This window comes from Mangifera indica, unplaced genomic scaffold (assembly GCF_011075055.1).
Source record: "Mangifera indica cultivar Alphonso unplaced genomic scaffold, CATAS_Mindica_2.1 Un_0054, whole genome shotgun sequence".
Classification (NCBI taxonomy): Eukaryota; Viridiplantae; Streptophyta; class Magnoliopsida; order Sapindales; family Anacardiaceae; genus Mangifera; species Mangifera indica.
Genome location: NW_025401146.1, coordinates 132,848 through 147,826, shown reverse-complemented (window position 1 = coordinate 147,826; position 14,979 = coordinate 132,848). Strand labels below are relative to the sequence as shown.

General features: G+C 31.5%; 3 protein-coding genes across 7 annotated transcripts; 1 reads left to right on the top strand and 2 right to left on the bottom strand.

Moving 5' to 3' along the window:
• Nucleotides 1-1,391: 1,391 nt before the first annotated feature.
• LOC123206941 (60S ribosomal protein L35a-1-like) lies at nucleotides 1,392-3,481 on the bottom strand. Its single transcript, XM_044624234.1, has 5 exons — nucleotides 3,326-3,481; nucleotides 3,173-3,208; nucleotides 1,995-2,223; nucleotides 1,859-1,901; nucleotides 1,392-1,632 (listed from the first exon to the last, which is right to left on the bottom strand). The coding sequence occupies exons 1-4, from the start codon at nucleotides 3,355-3,357 to the stop codon at nucleotides 1,860-1,862; spliced, it is 339 nt and encodes a 112-aa protein (XP_044480169.1). The 5' UTR covers nucleotides 3,358-3,481; the 3' UTR covers nucleotides 1,392-1,632; nucleotide 1,859.
• Nucleotides 3,482-4,029: 548 nt separating this feature from the next.
• On the bottom strand, nucleotides 4,030-7,991 carry LOC123206947 (syntaxin-81-like). 5 transcript variants are annotated; one of them, XM_044624241.1, is made up of 9 exons: nucleotides 7,874-7,991; nucleotides 7,742-7,777; nucleotides 6,631-6,759; nucleotides 6,058-6,141; nucleotides 5,735-5,925; nucleotides 5,412-5,616; nucleotides 4,701-4,943; nucleotides 4,446-4,577; nucleotides 4,030-4,258 (listed from the first exon to the last, which is right to left on the bottom strand). In XM_044624241.1, exons 3-9 carry the CDS (start codon nucleotides 6,706-6,708, stop codon nucleotides 4,115-4,117), a joined length of 1,077 nt encoding a protein of 358 aa, XP_044480176.1. In that variant the 5' UTR covers nucleotides 6,709-6,759; nucleotides 7,742-7,777; nucleotides 7,874-7,991; the 3' UTR covers nucleotides 4,030-4,114. The 5 variants fall into 5 exon arrangements, with proteins under 5 accessions (XP_044480176.1, XP_044480177.1, XP_044480180.1 ...); XM_044624242.1 differs by having other exon boundaries at nucleotides 7,742-7,780; nucleotides 7,900-7,983; XM_044624245.1 differs by having other exon boundaries at nucleotides 5,412-5,555; nucleotides 5,821-5,925; nucleotides 7,874-7,982.
• Nucleotides 7,992-9,444: 1,453 nt separating this feature from the next.
• On the top strand, nucleotides 9,445-13,126 carry LOC123206959 (O-fucosyltransferase 19-like). Its single transcript, XM_044624254.1, has 8 exons — nucleotides 9,445-9,825; nucleotides 10,793-10,865; nucleotides 10,954-11,024; nucleotides 11,120-11,208; nucleotides 11,508-11,640; nucleotides 11,717-11,949; nucleotides 12,032-12,508; nucleotides 12,869-13,126. Exons 1-8 carry the CDS (start codon nucleotides 9,445-9,447, stop codon nucleotides 13,104-13,106), a joined length of 1,695 nt encoding a protein of 564 aa, XP_044480189.1. The 3' UTR covers nucleotides 13,107-13,126.
• The last annotated feature ends 1,853 nt before the right edge of the window (nucleotides 13,127-14,979 follow it).

Below are 14,979 nucleotides of genomic sequence, written 5' to 3'. Positions count from 1 at the left end.
GTCGTCTCTATCAATCAATCTTTATTGTTTTAGTAATTTCGGTAATTATGTATAATATGTAGATTTCAGAATAATCTATTATCATGTTTGAATAAAGCATAAAGTACATGGATCGCACTAAGGGAGTTTTTAGTAAAATTAAACCAAATAAATATGGAATTAACGGTCCATGTATATTATAATAATAGATATTTATATTTTATCAAGAAAACAATTTGGACCCAAATGTGTTTGGTTCTAAGTTAAATTAAACTTACTTTGATTCTTCCACTTCACATCACCCATAAATAGGGTTAGATTCGAGCCGAGCTTGACTCGCAGCCGGCTCGAGCTCGGCTCACAGGTTTTCTTGATAATTACAGCTTTGAATGGTTCCACTATGGAACATCAACTACTTCACATTACAAAAAGAACGGCATGAAATGAATCAAAATGACAAAGCAGAAGAAAGAATTCAGGGAGACTTGAAGTACACTGGTGATTATGAGATGACCTGCCTAAATACTTAATTATTTTCGTATATCCTTCTTAAAATATGGTTATTTTAATTAATGTAACATAAATATCTAGGGGTGAACAATTGACCTACCTCAAACTGGCCAACCTCAAATACGTTTTGATTCCAGATTTTGCAGAATCAACAGGTTTTGATTCTAGTTCCAATTTTTTTTTTTTTAAAAATCCGTACCACCCACCAGCCAGAGTGATAGCAGCAAAAACCAGATCCATATCTTCTTCATTCAACCCTTCTTCATAAAAAATGCCCATAAAACACTCACCATTGATCAAATTCAAGATCCCAATTTTCCTCTCTATTGAGATCACTATGCCGCCTGCTGATGTCCTTGTTCATTTCTGTAATCATGTTCCTGAGTTTCCATCACCTCATCAACTCCACTCTAGAAAACACAAAATCCCTCTCCTCTCCACCCACCCTTAATTCCCACCACTCACTCCACCTCATCTGTTACCCTCTATTCCTCACTCAAACACTTAATCCACCTGAACCCAAACTACCCCTGAAAAAAAATTCAAAACCTGAATTCAACAACTCCAAACCAGCTTCACCCCATCAGACGCCGTATACGCCTTGCAAGCACAACCAAAACAAATATACCCAATAATTTGGTACCAAAAATTTCAAAACAAAATAATGTGATTGCAAACTTGCCACCTACCAATAAATAGAAACTGGCACAAATCTGAACCAAAAGCATAAATCAGAAAAAATCCTTCACATGTAAAGGACCACATGCATAAATCATAAACCGGGCTTATCCTGTGGCACCACAAACAATCCAACATTTCAAGGTCAACAATTCTATAACTCATTTGGACTCGAGCAAATAAAATGCAACATCAGAACTGGAAAGACGGAAGCACGCCACAGATAATAAACCTACTCAAATTTAAATCAATAAGATGTCATGCACCCAAATATTCAAAATACCAGAAACATATAGGTTGACAAATCCGGACATTCGTAAAATTAAACAATGTTCCCTTTATCATCCTAAAGAACCAAAAATGATTCAGCTGAAAACACAAAAACTTAAACCTTAGCTTATAAAAACAAGTAAAATGCATTTTCCTTTAAGTCATCGCTCAACTGGCCTCTACAGACTGAAGGACCTGCATGAAAAAATAGGAGATAAATTAAAACTCCCTACAATATTACAACTAGTAAACCAACTTGATGCAATAAATAGAAGTTAAAAAATTACATCATAACCAAACAACAAGAACTCATATTGCATGCGAACACCTAATACTTAACAAAGATGCAATTGATAAATTTGTGAAAAACAGAAATGATTAAAATTGATAAATTTGTGAAATACAGAAATGGTTAAAATACCTTAGATGTTGCTGGGATACATAAAGACCCTAACTCTATCACCCTGCATAAATAACAAAAATACCAAAAAAAATCAAAACCTAAATATCCTGGAAGGAATTAAAAAACAATAGCAAAAGTGACAGTGGTTCAATACCATGGACTTTGGGGGCAGGTTGGACTTGAACTTAGCGCGTACAACACCACTGTTACCATGAGGCCTGGTGACCTTGCCCCAAATGCAACGATAGTGTGAACCGTTCTGCTTCACCTTAGCCTTGTAAATGTAAGCCAGCCGCTTTCCAGTGTACCATGCCACCTCTTCCTTGGTGTTAACTCCCTCAATCTGGATCAAAGAGGTGTTGGGGTACTGGTTTGCCTTTGACCTAACCATCCATTAACATTAAGTCCCAAAACCATTCACTAAAACAGAAACCCAAATCATTCATTTCATCATCAAAAGCAATGCAGGAAGTGAATAATGTTATTTCTCAAAAAAAAAAAAAAAAAAAAAAGGAACCCTACTCAAATCACAATAATATTACATATATGACACATGAAGTTGAAGAGCAAGCATCTAATGTTATTATTCTAAACAATATATAGAAAAAAGTAAAAAAAGACTTAACCCCAATCATGATAATATTGGTTATTATGCAAAACAAGAAGATGAAAAGTTAATATCTTCTATTACTCTTCTATACAAAGTAGTATAAAAACAACTTAACCATCATTCTAGTGTTATAAACAAGAAGCATGAAGTTGAAGTCTTGTAGAGCAAACATGTACCATCATTCTCTACACCATTTTACCAGAAACTTCATAAAACAGACGTCATGAATGAAAAATGGAATAACTAACACTGGTAGTTTTCTAAGTATTAGATACACAAAACATGAATTTGAAAAGGAAATATATGGCGTTATTATTTTCCAATAAGCAAATATATAACATTTTTATTTCCAAGAAGTCTCATAAAAAACTGCAAACAGCGCGAATAATTGAAACATTGAGCACCCAACAATGCTGATTACGGTTCTCTTGATTAATTCTCATAGCAACCGAATGTACAGACGAAAGATAAAAAATAATACAAACACATATCATTAATATTTGAGGACAATGTAGAACAAAAACACGATTCACTAAAGATACCAAATAATGTACTTCACACACTAAATAAGTCTAAAGTTTCACTTCCATCTCTTAGAATCTCAAAAGATAAAAATCAATTTAAATTTTCATTCCTGAATTAAAATGAATCAAACTTTCTACTCGCAAATGTGAGTCAAAATACTAGTGAAAATCGATAATAGTAACTGCATATGAAATTACCTCTTGTATCCGAGGATGGTTCCTCTGACGTAGAGTCTGCAGAAAATTACAAAAAAAAACTAAGGTCAAAACGAGGCGAAAAAAAAAAAAGATTCACGGAGGTGAAAATGAGAAATCGAATACTAGGCCAGGGTTTAAGATTAGATCAGAAACCTGACTCGCTCTCCTTGGCGTCCCTTCACCATTTCGCTTTCGGCGGCTAAATATCTCCGTAAGTGACCTGGTCTGAGATGTGCCGGGGCGCTGACCACTAACGAGACGGAAACCCTAGCTTCTTATACTTGGTATTTTATAGAGGGAACCTGGGCTTATTGATCCATCAATCCTACCTTCACATACAAAAAATATGGGCTTTGGGCTGGTTCATGTATAAGCCCGAACGTTGTTCTCATTTTGGGGATAATTTCTTTTAATTTTGAGTATGTCCCATTTGATTTGATAATGTATTATTATATAATTAGATAAATTTAAATAATAATAAAATAATATTAAAAAATTATATAATAAAATATCATCTTGTTTATATACCCTATAACTTTAGGGAAGTTCAACGCTGATTCAAAAAGTTTAGGGATAGTTCTTCGGGCAAAGCCGGGAAATCTAATCTTCTTTTTAGTATATACATCGAATATACAAAAAGAGAATTCAATACTCTTCGTATTTCTATCACTTGAGGATTTATGCTTATCATATACCTCTTAATTTTGAAAAAACAAAAAATTAATTTATTAAAGATATGTTTGTCACACTGTCATTATAATGCATTGCTTATACACTGTCATTTATGGTCAAAGATGTAATTTTACAGTACAAAATCATCTTTATAAGTTAATATAAAATAATAAATACAAGAATAGTTGAGAAGCCAAATTTCAGTCTCTTCATATAACACAAAATGGAAAATACAAGGGGACCATTTTTAAGTGATCAAATAAGTAAAATTTAATTATACCAATCAAGAAAGAGGATTGAAAACGTCAGTACAAACAGGAAAAGCAAAAGAAAGGTCCTGCTGCTGCTATTCCGTTGGATAGCTTGGGAGAGTTCTTTGTTACCAAGCTCTACATTCTTAGTAGCTTCAACAGCCTGTATATATGAAGATTTAAAATTTAAGAATTATAAAGTACAAAGCACCAATCAAATCCAAAGACCAAAAGAGAATGGTTACAATCAACGTAACATTCATTGGTGCAATTTCAAGTTAACAATGAATGGCCAAAGATAAGCGATTTAATATGGATCAAAATAGAAGTTGAAAAACAACCATCCTGACCTGGTCATAAAGAACCTCTATTTGTTGGGCTTGTTGCAGAACATGTGTTGACATGAGGTGATTCAATGCAGACATTTCGACCATCTTAGTTTCAGTTTGTTGAACAGCATCAAGGAGACTGCTCAACTCTACCTGCATAAAATAAGTACAACAGCAGGCACAATCAATTTATCATGGACCTAAATGCTATTAGGTAATCATTTTATTGACCACTTTGTGATTGTGATAAGTTATCAGATAACAAATTCTAATTACCTGAAGGGCTCGGGTTTCATCATCCAATAATTGTTGCTGGACACTAAGAGATTCAGGTTGAGGTCCATCAGGTTCCCTGATCTCCAAAATGTTTGATTTTGAGGTATCTGATGCATTTGATTCTGCAACACGTTTAAATTTTCTTCTGGGTGCTGCCCGATTGATAGCATCTTGAAAACGGACAGCTCTGAGATGATCAAACTGTGCAGTGACTAAATGGAGTTTCTCACTTAAAATCAAAACCTGCAAATAAACAAAAAAATCAGTGAATTAGAAAAAGTAATAAGGCAAGAATTAAAAGACAAGATTATTTTTGCCATAAACTGGACATCATCAAGCGTGAAGTGAAGAATTTAAAAAAAATCAATTTCAAATCTGCCTCTAAGATCATACTTCCTAACTATTCTATTCTAGAAGGGAAACTAACCTCATAACATGTGTTTCCAAAGCATGTTATGCTAGATAAACCAATGAAGGAACCTTAATAATTCAAATAGCAAAACTAATTGAGAACAGTCAAAGTGATCTTGGAGTTAGGTGAAAAGTAGCCCCACTATTTTAAGCAAGTTACCATATTACAAAAAAAGGAAAAAAAGAAAAAGAAAAATGTACTTCAGTTAACATACAATGCAATTTAGAGCAAATAAACGTAACAATAAATCCAAATAAATGAATAAACTCAATTAAGAAAAAAGAATAACAGATTCTTACCACTCCATGTTTGTGAGCAACAGTATCGGCATTGGAGTTGTGAGCTCTAAGGCCAAGCCAGCCCTTTGAATTTGCTTCATCATCATTTATGCTATTCTTTAGAATATCAATTTGTTCTTTGCAGGCTTTAATAAAAGCAATAACCTGAATAAATTTGAATATTGTTGTCTTCAAAAGGAAACAGACATTCCTGGAAAGCATGCAACTTGTACAGAAAAAAAAAAAAAAAAACCCAATTTCATTCCTCTTAGGTAGGGTCAATTTCATGAACGATGCATAATATCATTGGGGGGCAAAAAAAAAAAAAAACACCAAGCACAAACTTTTGGAGGCAGATAGAGTGACAGATTAACATCAAACTTGAGGAATCAAAGGCTTGTATCAGCATCCTGAAAACTCCATAACTTACTTCATGCTCAATGCTATCTCTTTCCTGTTCAGTTGTGCGATGCAGATCCACATAATCTTTTTGATGCTTTAACATAAACTTTTCCAAAGCTCCAATACTTTCAAGCTGTCGAGGAGGAAAAATCATTGACCAAATAGATCCAACACAAATTAACTGTTCATTTCTTGGAGAAAGTAAAGGAATTGCAATTCTTCCTATTAAATCAAATGGCAGCAAAGTTGACAGTGGTGAACTTACAGTCTTGAGAGCAGCTTTGGTAAAAGATGATCTTTGCCTAGGTTTATGAATTATGAAAGATGCCATTATGACTGCCAATTTGGACTATTAAAAACAATCACACAAGGAAAAAGAAATTAGGATTCAAGAATGCATCAAAACATATGATTGCAGTGTGAACAATAATAAGTTTGCAAAGACAAGCAAATTAACTCAAATGGGAATACAAAAATCAATTTCTGCACAAGCGTATTAGGAATTGTTGATCTAAAAATGAATCTGAAAAGTACAGACCAAAGATGGATAGCAAAATACAGCTCCATAATCAATGATCTTAATGCATGAGATCAGAAACACCAACATAATTAACCTTCACACACGTTTCATTTAACAATAATAGGTAACCCTATTTTTACAGGTCTTTTTAAAGAGTAAATGCAATGAAAATTTAACCTTTCAAAGAAAAGGGCACCGGACCGATGGCAAACACTGTACCAAAATCTTTCCCCAACAATTCAAATTTTCCATATAACTTCTAAAACTAAAACATCTTAAAAAAAACTTCAATATGATGAATTGAAAGATAAAATATACCTCATCATAACCCAAAGAAACAGCAGTATGTCGCACAGCATCTTTAAAATCCTCGGTTCTATCTCTAACTCTTGCCATTAATCAACCAGAAAAGTCTTCAAGAAAATTAGCCCAAAATCTTGAACAGGGCTGCAATAGAAGCCAAACAAACTACAGTAAAAACCAAATAAGATAAGACTAACAATAAATTAAACTAAATGGTTTGCTCAATAATGAAATGTGTGTGAAGGTTAGAATACTCTAAAACTCCAAGTTAATAACAAGTTCGTATGCTAATTGAAATGATCAAAGGACCTCCAACTCTTCACAGATTGCTCTCTCTAAAGAAGAATAGAAAAAAAAAAAAAATATGTGACCTTTATAGTTAAACTATAATTTAAAAGCTTTTCTAAGATCCAAATAATAATATTACTTAATCAATAATTGATAATATTGCTAACTCAATTACCAATTCAATCAAGAAATTTAACAAAAACAGAACATCTAAACAACATGTCCATAAGTTCAACCTCAATGCATGGAGTAAAAGTGAAATCTTCAAGATTATAATTCTAATGAGAAACCACTGCAATTTTAACTTAAAAAAGAGAAGAAAAAAAAAGTAAAAAGAAAACCCGTCTTGCTTTTAGAGGTTCCATAAACTAGCGGAACATAGACATGACCTGAATTCATCGATTATAATGTTATTATTTACCAATAAGCTTCAAAAAAAAAAAAAAAGTACTGCAAACTGAGTCAATAAATGAAACATAGAGTACCTAACACTTGCTGATTCCACTTCCCTTAATGAATTTTCACAGCAACCAAACGCACAGACGAAAATAAAAAATAATACAAATGTATATCATTCATATTCGAGGGCAATGTAGAACAAACCACGATTCACTAAAAAAACCAAAGAAAGTATTTCATACACTGAAGAAACTAACTCTAAGGTTTCACTTCAATCCCTTCAGAATCTCATTAAATTAAAAAAATCAATGTAAAACTATCATTCATTCATTTCTTAATTAAAATGAATCTAACTTTCTGCTAGCAAATGCAAGTCGGGATTCGAGGAAAAAACGGTAACAGCAACTGCATAGTAAAGATAAAGTGATTAAGAAATTACCTCTTTTATCCAACGATTGTTCCTCTGACATAGAGTCTGCAGAAAATTACAAATAAATGCCAAAAATCGAAATGAAAATTAAAAAAAAAAAAAAAAAAGAAGTTTCACGGAGGTGAAAGAAAAATAAAATACTAGTGCTTGGGTTAGATCAGAGACTGATTCGTTCTCCTTGGCGTCCATTGACAATTTTGGGTTCGGCTAAATGTCTCCGGAAGTGACCTGGGCTGACCGCGCTAAGGCGCCGACTGCCAACCAGATACAAGCATAGAACCCAATTTGGAATAAAAGTATGGGCTTGGGCCTGGTTCAAGCGCACGAAAACTAAGTTTTCATGCTGCTATGTTTTTTCGGGGAGGCCGAAATAGTATCGCTTAAATGATAATTATCATTTAAATTTAAAAAAATTAGATTCTCACTTATTATTGCGACGTGAAAAATTAAACAGGTCATTTTATATAATTTTTTTATTTTCTCTTTTTACTCTTTTTTTTCTTCTTTTCTTTATTTTTTTTCTTTTTTATTTTCCTTTTTATCTATTTTCTTTTTCTTTTTCAAAAGTTTGAGGTGCGTTATATATATTTTTTAAAGTATTTACGGTGTTAATAAAAATTTTAAGGGCTTTAAAATTAAAAAAAGTTTGGGGTGTTTTTAAAAATTTAATATTCACTGTGATAATTTTAAAAAGTCAAAATTACACATTTAAAGAAATTATCAAAATATAATATTTTAAAGTTAATTAGATTTTTTCAATTTTTTAAGGAGTTTAAAAGATTATTTTTTAAGCCAATAAAGATACATTAGCAATTTTACATTTATATTAAGTATTAAGAGTACTTTTGTAATAACAATAAAATTACAAAATAATTGGATGAATTTGAGTTAATGATAAAATAACACTCAGTCATATAATGACATATCATGTATGTATTCATTTATGTACCCAAAAGTGGGTATGCATAGTATTATTCGTACTATATATATACAAATTTTACAAACTTATTTATATAAACTGAAGTGATAATATTTGATTAAACAATTTTGAAATGAAAGAAAAAGTAAAAAATTATATCACTCAGTCACAAACTATCATCTCAATTTGTAGAATCTACTACCATTTCAATTTGTAAAGTTTGTTTATACGTATAATTTTTTCATAAAAGAATAAAATATTCTTTGTATATTCATCACTAGATTATTCATCTTCATAAAATATTATGACATGGTTAAAAAACATCAATAATGTCATATGTTTAAACTCTTAAGAGTTAACAAAACTGGTAAAACATTAGAACTTTCAGAGAGAAAGTTTAGATTCGAAATTCTACCAAGTGTTTCAGGTGTTGGATAGGGACAAGGTGTCATGTGCTTAATTAGCAGTCATGAATATTTGCTATTCTTGGTTAATCAAGTTCATTGATTAAAACAAAATCGGTTGGATAATAACCCACTAAATAACTAATTAGTATAAATAATTAAGCCAAATAACCCTATCTTCTTCCATTACAAAAACAGTTTTAGTATCCTCTCATTATTATCACCGCTAATTGCCCTAAGAGGACAAAAATATTAACAGACACAAGTCTGTCTAGCCCGCCTGATGTTTCGCCATAAAAAAACAAAAGCATGTAAGAGAAATAAAAAATTCAAGGAGACAGATCCCCATTAATTTGGAGGGACTAATTTTTTTTAATCTTTCAACGCGTATGGCGAGTTCTACAGATCATAATAGCTCGGGGAGTGTTTCTCCGGTGGTGATGAAGTACAAAAGGAGGCGATTTCCTGAGATACCAGAAGAGTGTGCGGGGAATTACTCGCCGTTCAAAAACAGTAATGCGTATTTCAGAAGGAAAGAACGTTCTTTGTGGCCGGCCATGAGAATCGGCATGGATCGTTGCCTGTTTGCTTTGATCGTGGTGGCGTTTTTCTACATGTTGGTGTTTGCAAAATCTTCTTTGATGAATACTTTGCAGGACTTTAAATCTGAGCGTGTTTTGATTCAAGTTATTCAACAGACGGTTGTGGAGAGAGATGATAGTGTGAGAATTAATAAAATGGCTCTTGAATCCACCCAGAAGATGTTTGAGGTTAGACTTCATACACAAAAGATGATTAATTATATATCTAACTAATATCAAATTTTGATTATTTACATCCATGCAAAATGTTTTTACTACTTCTCCATAACGGGCATTTTATCTGTTTTAGGGTTATAAGTTCATAATGTTGCATCTAGAAATAATTCATGTTCTCAAAGCTAGAAACTTGTAGCTAATTAGGTATGTAGATGTTGTGTTTGTAATATTTAATTACATAAGCAAAATATAATCTATTAATCCTAATTTCGTATGATCTATACACAAATTATAAAATATTAAAATGAAAACTTTAAGTTAATAAAGATATCTAAAACGTCATGCAATCTAAATCAGTAAAGTTTTCGAAATTACTTTCATTGAAGTTATTAGTTTTTTGTTCCTGAAACCTCCCATGAATGACAATTTTCAATTGGTAAAACTATACTATATAAGTTTTGAAGAGAAAATTTGACCAATATATAGTGGGTTATTAGACCCTATCTAAAATCCAATAAACCTTAGAGTCACATTTGTGTTGTTTATCTAAATTATAAGTTTAAATATATTAGATTTATCTTTATTAATCAATTGAAAATAATTATTAAATTATTCAATTATCAAATTTTATAAAACAAAATTCTAATTAATGTAAGCTAATATAAAGAAATTTTCTAATAATATCATCATGTAATTAGGTAATTTTTAATTTTAAATAAAATAACATTTAAAAATATGATAACACATTATATGGATACTTAATTGAAGTTCTCTCTCGTACTCAAAAACAATATGACATTAAACCCTTGCATAGAACGCTAGCAGGAAGCTTAGGTTAATCAAATCTCCTGATTCTAGTAGTTGATATGTATAAGAAGCTTGCTCAATATACGAAAAATGATATACCTAGCTGGTTGTTTACTATATTTAAGCCTTTTTCCCTGATCCCAGTTTTGTTTTAATTCCTCTGGTCGTTCAGAGTTCCAACATTTGGACCCAGTTTAGCAGCAACAACTATTACCAATGCATTAACCGATCTTGGGCTGAAAGAAGTGAGTCTAAATTAGCTTCTAAACTCTCAAATTCTTGGCTTGGTTAATCCCCCATTTGATTATTATTGAAAAAATGTGTTATTTTTAGGAGAGGAAGCTCTCACAAATGGCTATCTTATGGTTCATGCCAATGGTGGCTTGAATCAAATGAAAACTGGAGTAAGTTTTGTTTCTTTGTTTCTTTTTTGTTACAGTTTTATTGTTTCTTCTTGCAGAGAAACACTTTTTTTCTCATTTGATATTGAAAATATCAGATAAGCGACATGGTTGCCATAGCCAAAATCATGAATGCCACCTTGGTTCTCCCTTCATTAGATCACAAATCCTATTGGACAGACACAAGGTATAATGAAATTGTAAAAAACAAACTCGTCTTCTTGTCTCCATTTTATATGCTGCGGAGGAATAATAAAATTATGTGTACCAACTTTGAATAAATAAATAATTATATTATATATATATATATATATATATATATATATATATATATATATATATATATATATATATATATATATATATAAAATCAAGGAATTAAATAATTTTAAATTAAAGATAAAATAAAATTCAAAATTGGGTAAGTATAATATTGTTTACCGGGGAAATCAAATCTTTTCTTTTTTTTTTTTGGAATTGGAGCAGCGATTTTAAAGACATATTTAACTGGAGGCATTTCATGGAAGTATTGAAGGAAGATATCAGCATTGTGGAGACCCTCCCACCAGAACTGGAAGCAGAAAATCACATTCAGATTGCCCCAGTTTCTTGGTCCAATGTATGCAAAATTCTCACATATAAACATCACGATAATACCTTCTTAATCTGAAAACAAATGGGTTAACTTTGTGTAGGCCAGTTATTATAGAGATGAGATAGCTCCACTATTCAAGGAACACAGGATTATCCAGTTTACTCATTCTAACGCTCGCCTTGTTAACAATGGTCTTGCCGCTTCAATCCAAAGGCTTCGTTGCCGCGCAATGTATCAGGCTCTCGCCTTCTCAGAGAGAATTGTAGAGCTTGGAAACAAACTGGTTCAAAGACTAAAGAATTTGAATGCTCCTTATGTTGCTCTTCATTTGAGGTATTTAACAACATATGGCTGATTACAAGTTTAATTTTTATGCACTTTTTCGCTTGCTAACTGGGAAGTGTAAAATTTGCAGATATGAAAGGGACATGCTTTCTTTTACAGGCTGCAGTCACAATCTTACAGAAGCGGAAGACAAGGAGCTGCGGATATTGAGATACAACACTCAACACTGGAAGGACAAAGAGATCAACAGCACAGAGAAAAGGCTCAACGGGCTATGCCCGATGACCCCTCGAGAGGTTGCTGTCTTCCTCGAAGCTATTGGATTTCCTTTCGATACAAACATTTACATAGTTGCAGGAGAGATATATGGTCAAAATGGGATTCAAGAACTTAAAGCAAAGTATCCAAATGTAATTACTCATTACGATTTGGCTACAGAAGAAGAATTACAGCTCTTCAGGAAATGCCAGAATCAGCTTGCAGCCTTGGACTACATTGTAGCCATTGAAAGCGATGTTTTTGTTTACACTTACGATGGTAACATGGCCAAGGCCGTAAAGGGTCACAGAGAATTCGAAGGTTTCCGAAAAACCATCAGCCCTGACAAGTATGTGATGAATTAACATAACACGTGCTAATCTTTCTAACAAAACATTTTGAAATGCACTTACAAATAGAACTGACAATGGCCAGAAAAGAATAATAAGTGAATAAATATTATTTTTATAATTTTAGTATCTAATTATTTATATTTATCAAAATTAAATAAATTTATAATTTGGATAAAAAGAAAATGTGTTAAAATTTAACGACGAAAAAAGTATTGTTATTGTTTATTGTTACAATTTTTTTCATTAAAAGGATTAACAATTAGAATAATTTTAATGATAAAATTATAAAAATAATATTTATAATAAATAAATATTTATTTACTATATCTCTAAATCAAGTTTCAACATTGTTGCAGATGGAATTTTGTGAGACTGAATGATCATTACGACGAGGGCTTGCTATCTTGGGAGCCATTTGAATCAAAGGTTAAGAGTTTACACGAAGATAGGGTGGGAGCACCACGTCTAAGAACGATTGCAGATTCTCCAAGAATGGAGGAGAGTTTCTATGCAAATCCTTATCCTGGTTGTATATGTGACAAGTCCAAAAACTTACAAATGCCATACAGAAGGTTATTAAGTTTAAGAAATTGAAGTTAGTCATCAAGTATAAATATTTCTGGCTGTTGTTGTAAGATAAATTTATATGCAAAAATAAAATCAATCCAATCTGCAAAATCTAACGTAGTTTATAAGATGTTAAATTAAATTAGGTTAAGGTTACGTGAATACTTAATGTGTTATGTTTTCTAAAGCCGTAGAGTTTCCGAAAGCTAGACTTGGCGACTAGTCTTCATTTCTATAAACCTCTTTAAATAACAATTTTTAATGGAGACAATATCGTGTTTATGTAAATAAAAAGTGACATATTAAATTAAATGAATGTTCTTAGGATGCATGGAAAAATCGTAATGAGGGAATTAATTCATGTCACTGATCATAATAATTTTGTATACTCATCTGGTAATTATAAAAATATCCATAGTCTCAGTATTACTTTGACTAAAGAGATAGATTATACGATTAGAACTATCATAATGTTGAATAACTCTACTAAAATATAATAATAAGGATGAAATCAATATAAAATTAATGTTACCAATGTTGATAATATTAAGAACATTAATTTTATTTTGATTCTATCCTCATTATGTAGTGATAGATCTCACGGTTGTTTATTAAGAATATGGTGCAACATATAAATGCATATTGAATAAACATGTTCATTAGGTAATCTACCAAAAGAATTTTATATAGATGGGAATGTTAGTGTCTATAAAGCAGATCTTCTAACCAATAGGGCTACATATAATTCTTGATTTGAGGTCACCAAACCATCGTATACATAGATTGATATAGTCTGACATTAGTTTAACGTAATCTTTGAGAAAATATTATCACAACGATGATGATTTTTCATATTAAAAAATGAAGACTACGGTGTATATATCAATAGAGGATTCACCGCTTTCATGTATAAGAGTAGATATTTTTTAGGTCTACTAACATATGTTGGCTATCACTTAATCTATGAAAATAGTTTGCTCAATCAAATTTTATCTGGCCGTTGTAACAAAAGTCAACTAATGAAAAGCAAGGGTAATTTGAGATAACATAAATTTTGTGTCTTAATCTTGAAAAGGTATAAGTTGATGAAATGATCGAATTTTACAGTAATCGTATTGTTGATATGCTCTTGTCTATCGTTGACACTTCATTATTTAGATGACCATAATGTGTTATTAGAGACTAATCTTAGTTTATGTGTGGTTTCCTAATATATTTTAAATTTGTCATAAATCCACTCACAGTCAATATGACATATAGCTTATATGTCACATATAAAGGTAAATCATAAGATCTAGAGGTCTTGAGTTATATAGAGTGAATCATGTTCAAAATTTAAGATAATGGTTTCGAGCTTCATAAAATTGAACTTAAATGTGACTTTATCTACTTTAGATACCAAACTTAAATAAACCAGAAATGGAGAGGCTAGAATGAAATATTAGAAAGTTGACTATATTTAGATTAGTTATAGGATATATAAAATATTAAATAAATGTAAGATCAGATAAACAAATATCCAGTCAAAAAAATAGTTATTTCTTATGCCTAGTTGAGTTTATTCAATATCTTATCGCATATCTCAAAAATCGATCATGATAGTAATATTGATTGATATGATATTGCATAAATAATAGTGCATGCCTTAGAAACAATTGTTTAGATGACGTATTATACAACTATCCCAACTATTTCAAGCTTATAACAGGTGTTTCACCCCTTGGAATGGTATTTGATAATTTGAGAACATGATCCTAAAACCCTTAAACTTGCAGAATATAGACAAGACCGGGATTCATCAATTGTAAAATTTAGAACAACCTCTATTTTCTTACTTATTGTGAATTGCATGTATAGAGACTGAAATTTGTGTTTTACATTTGATATGAATGATGACGGA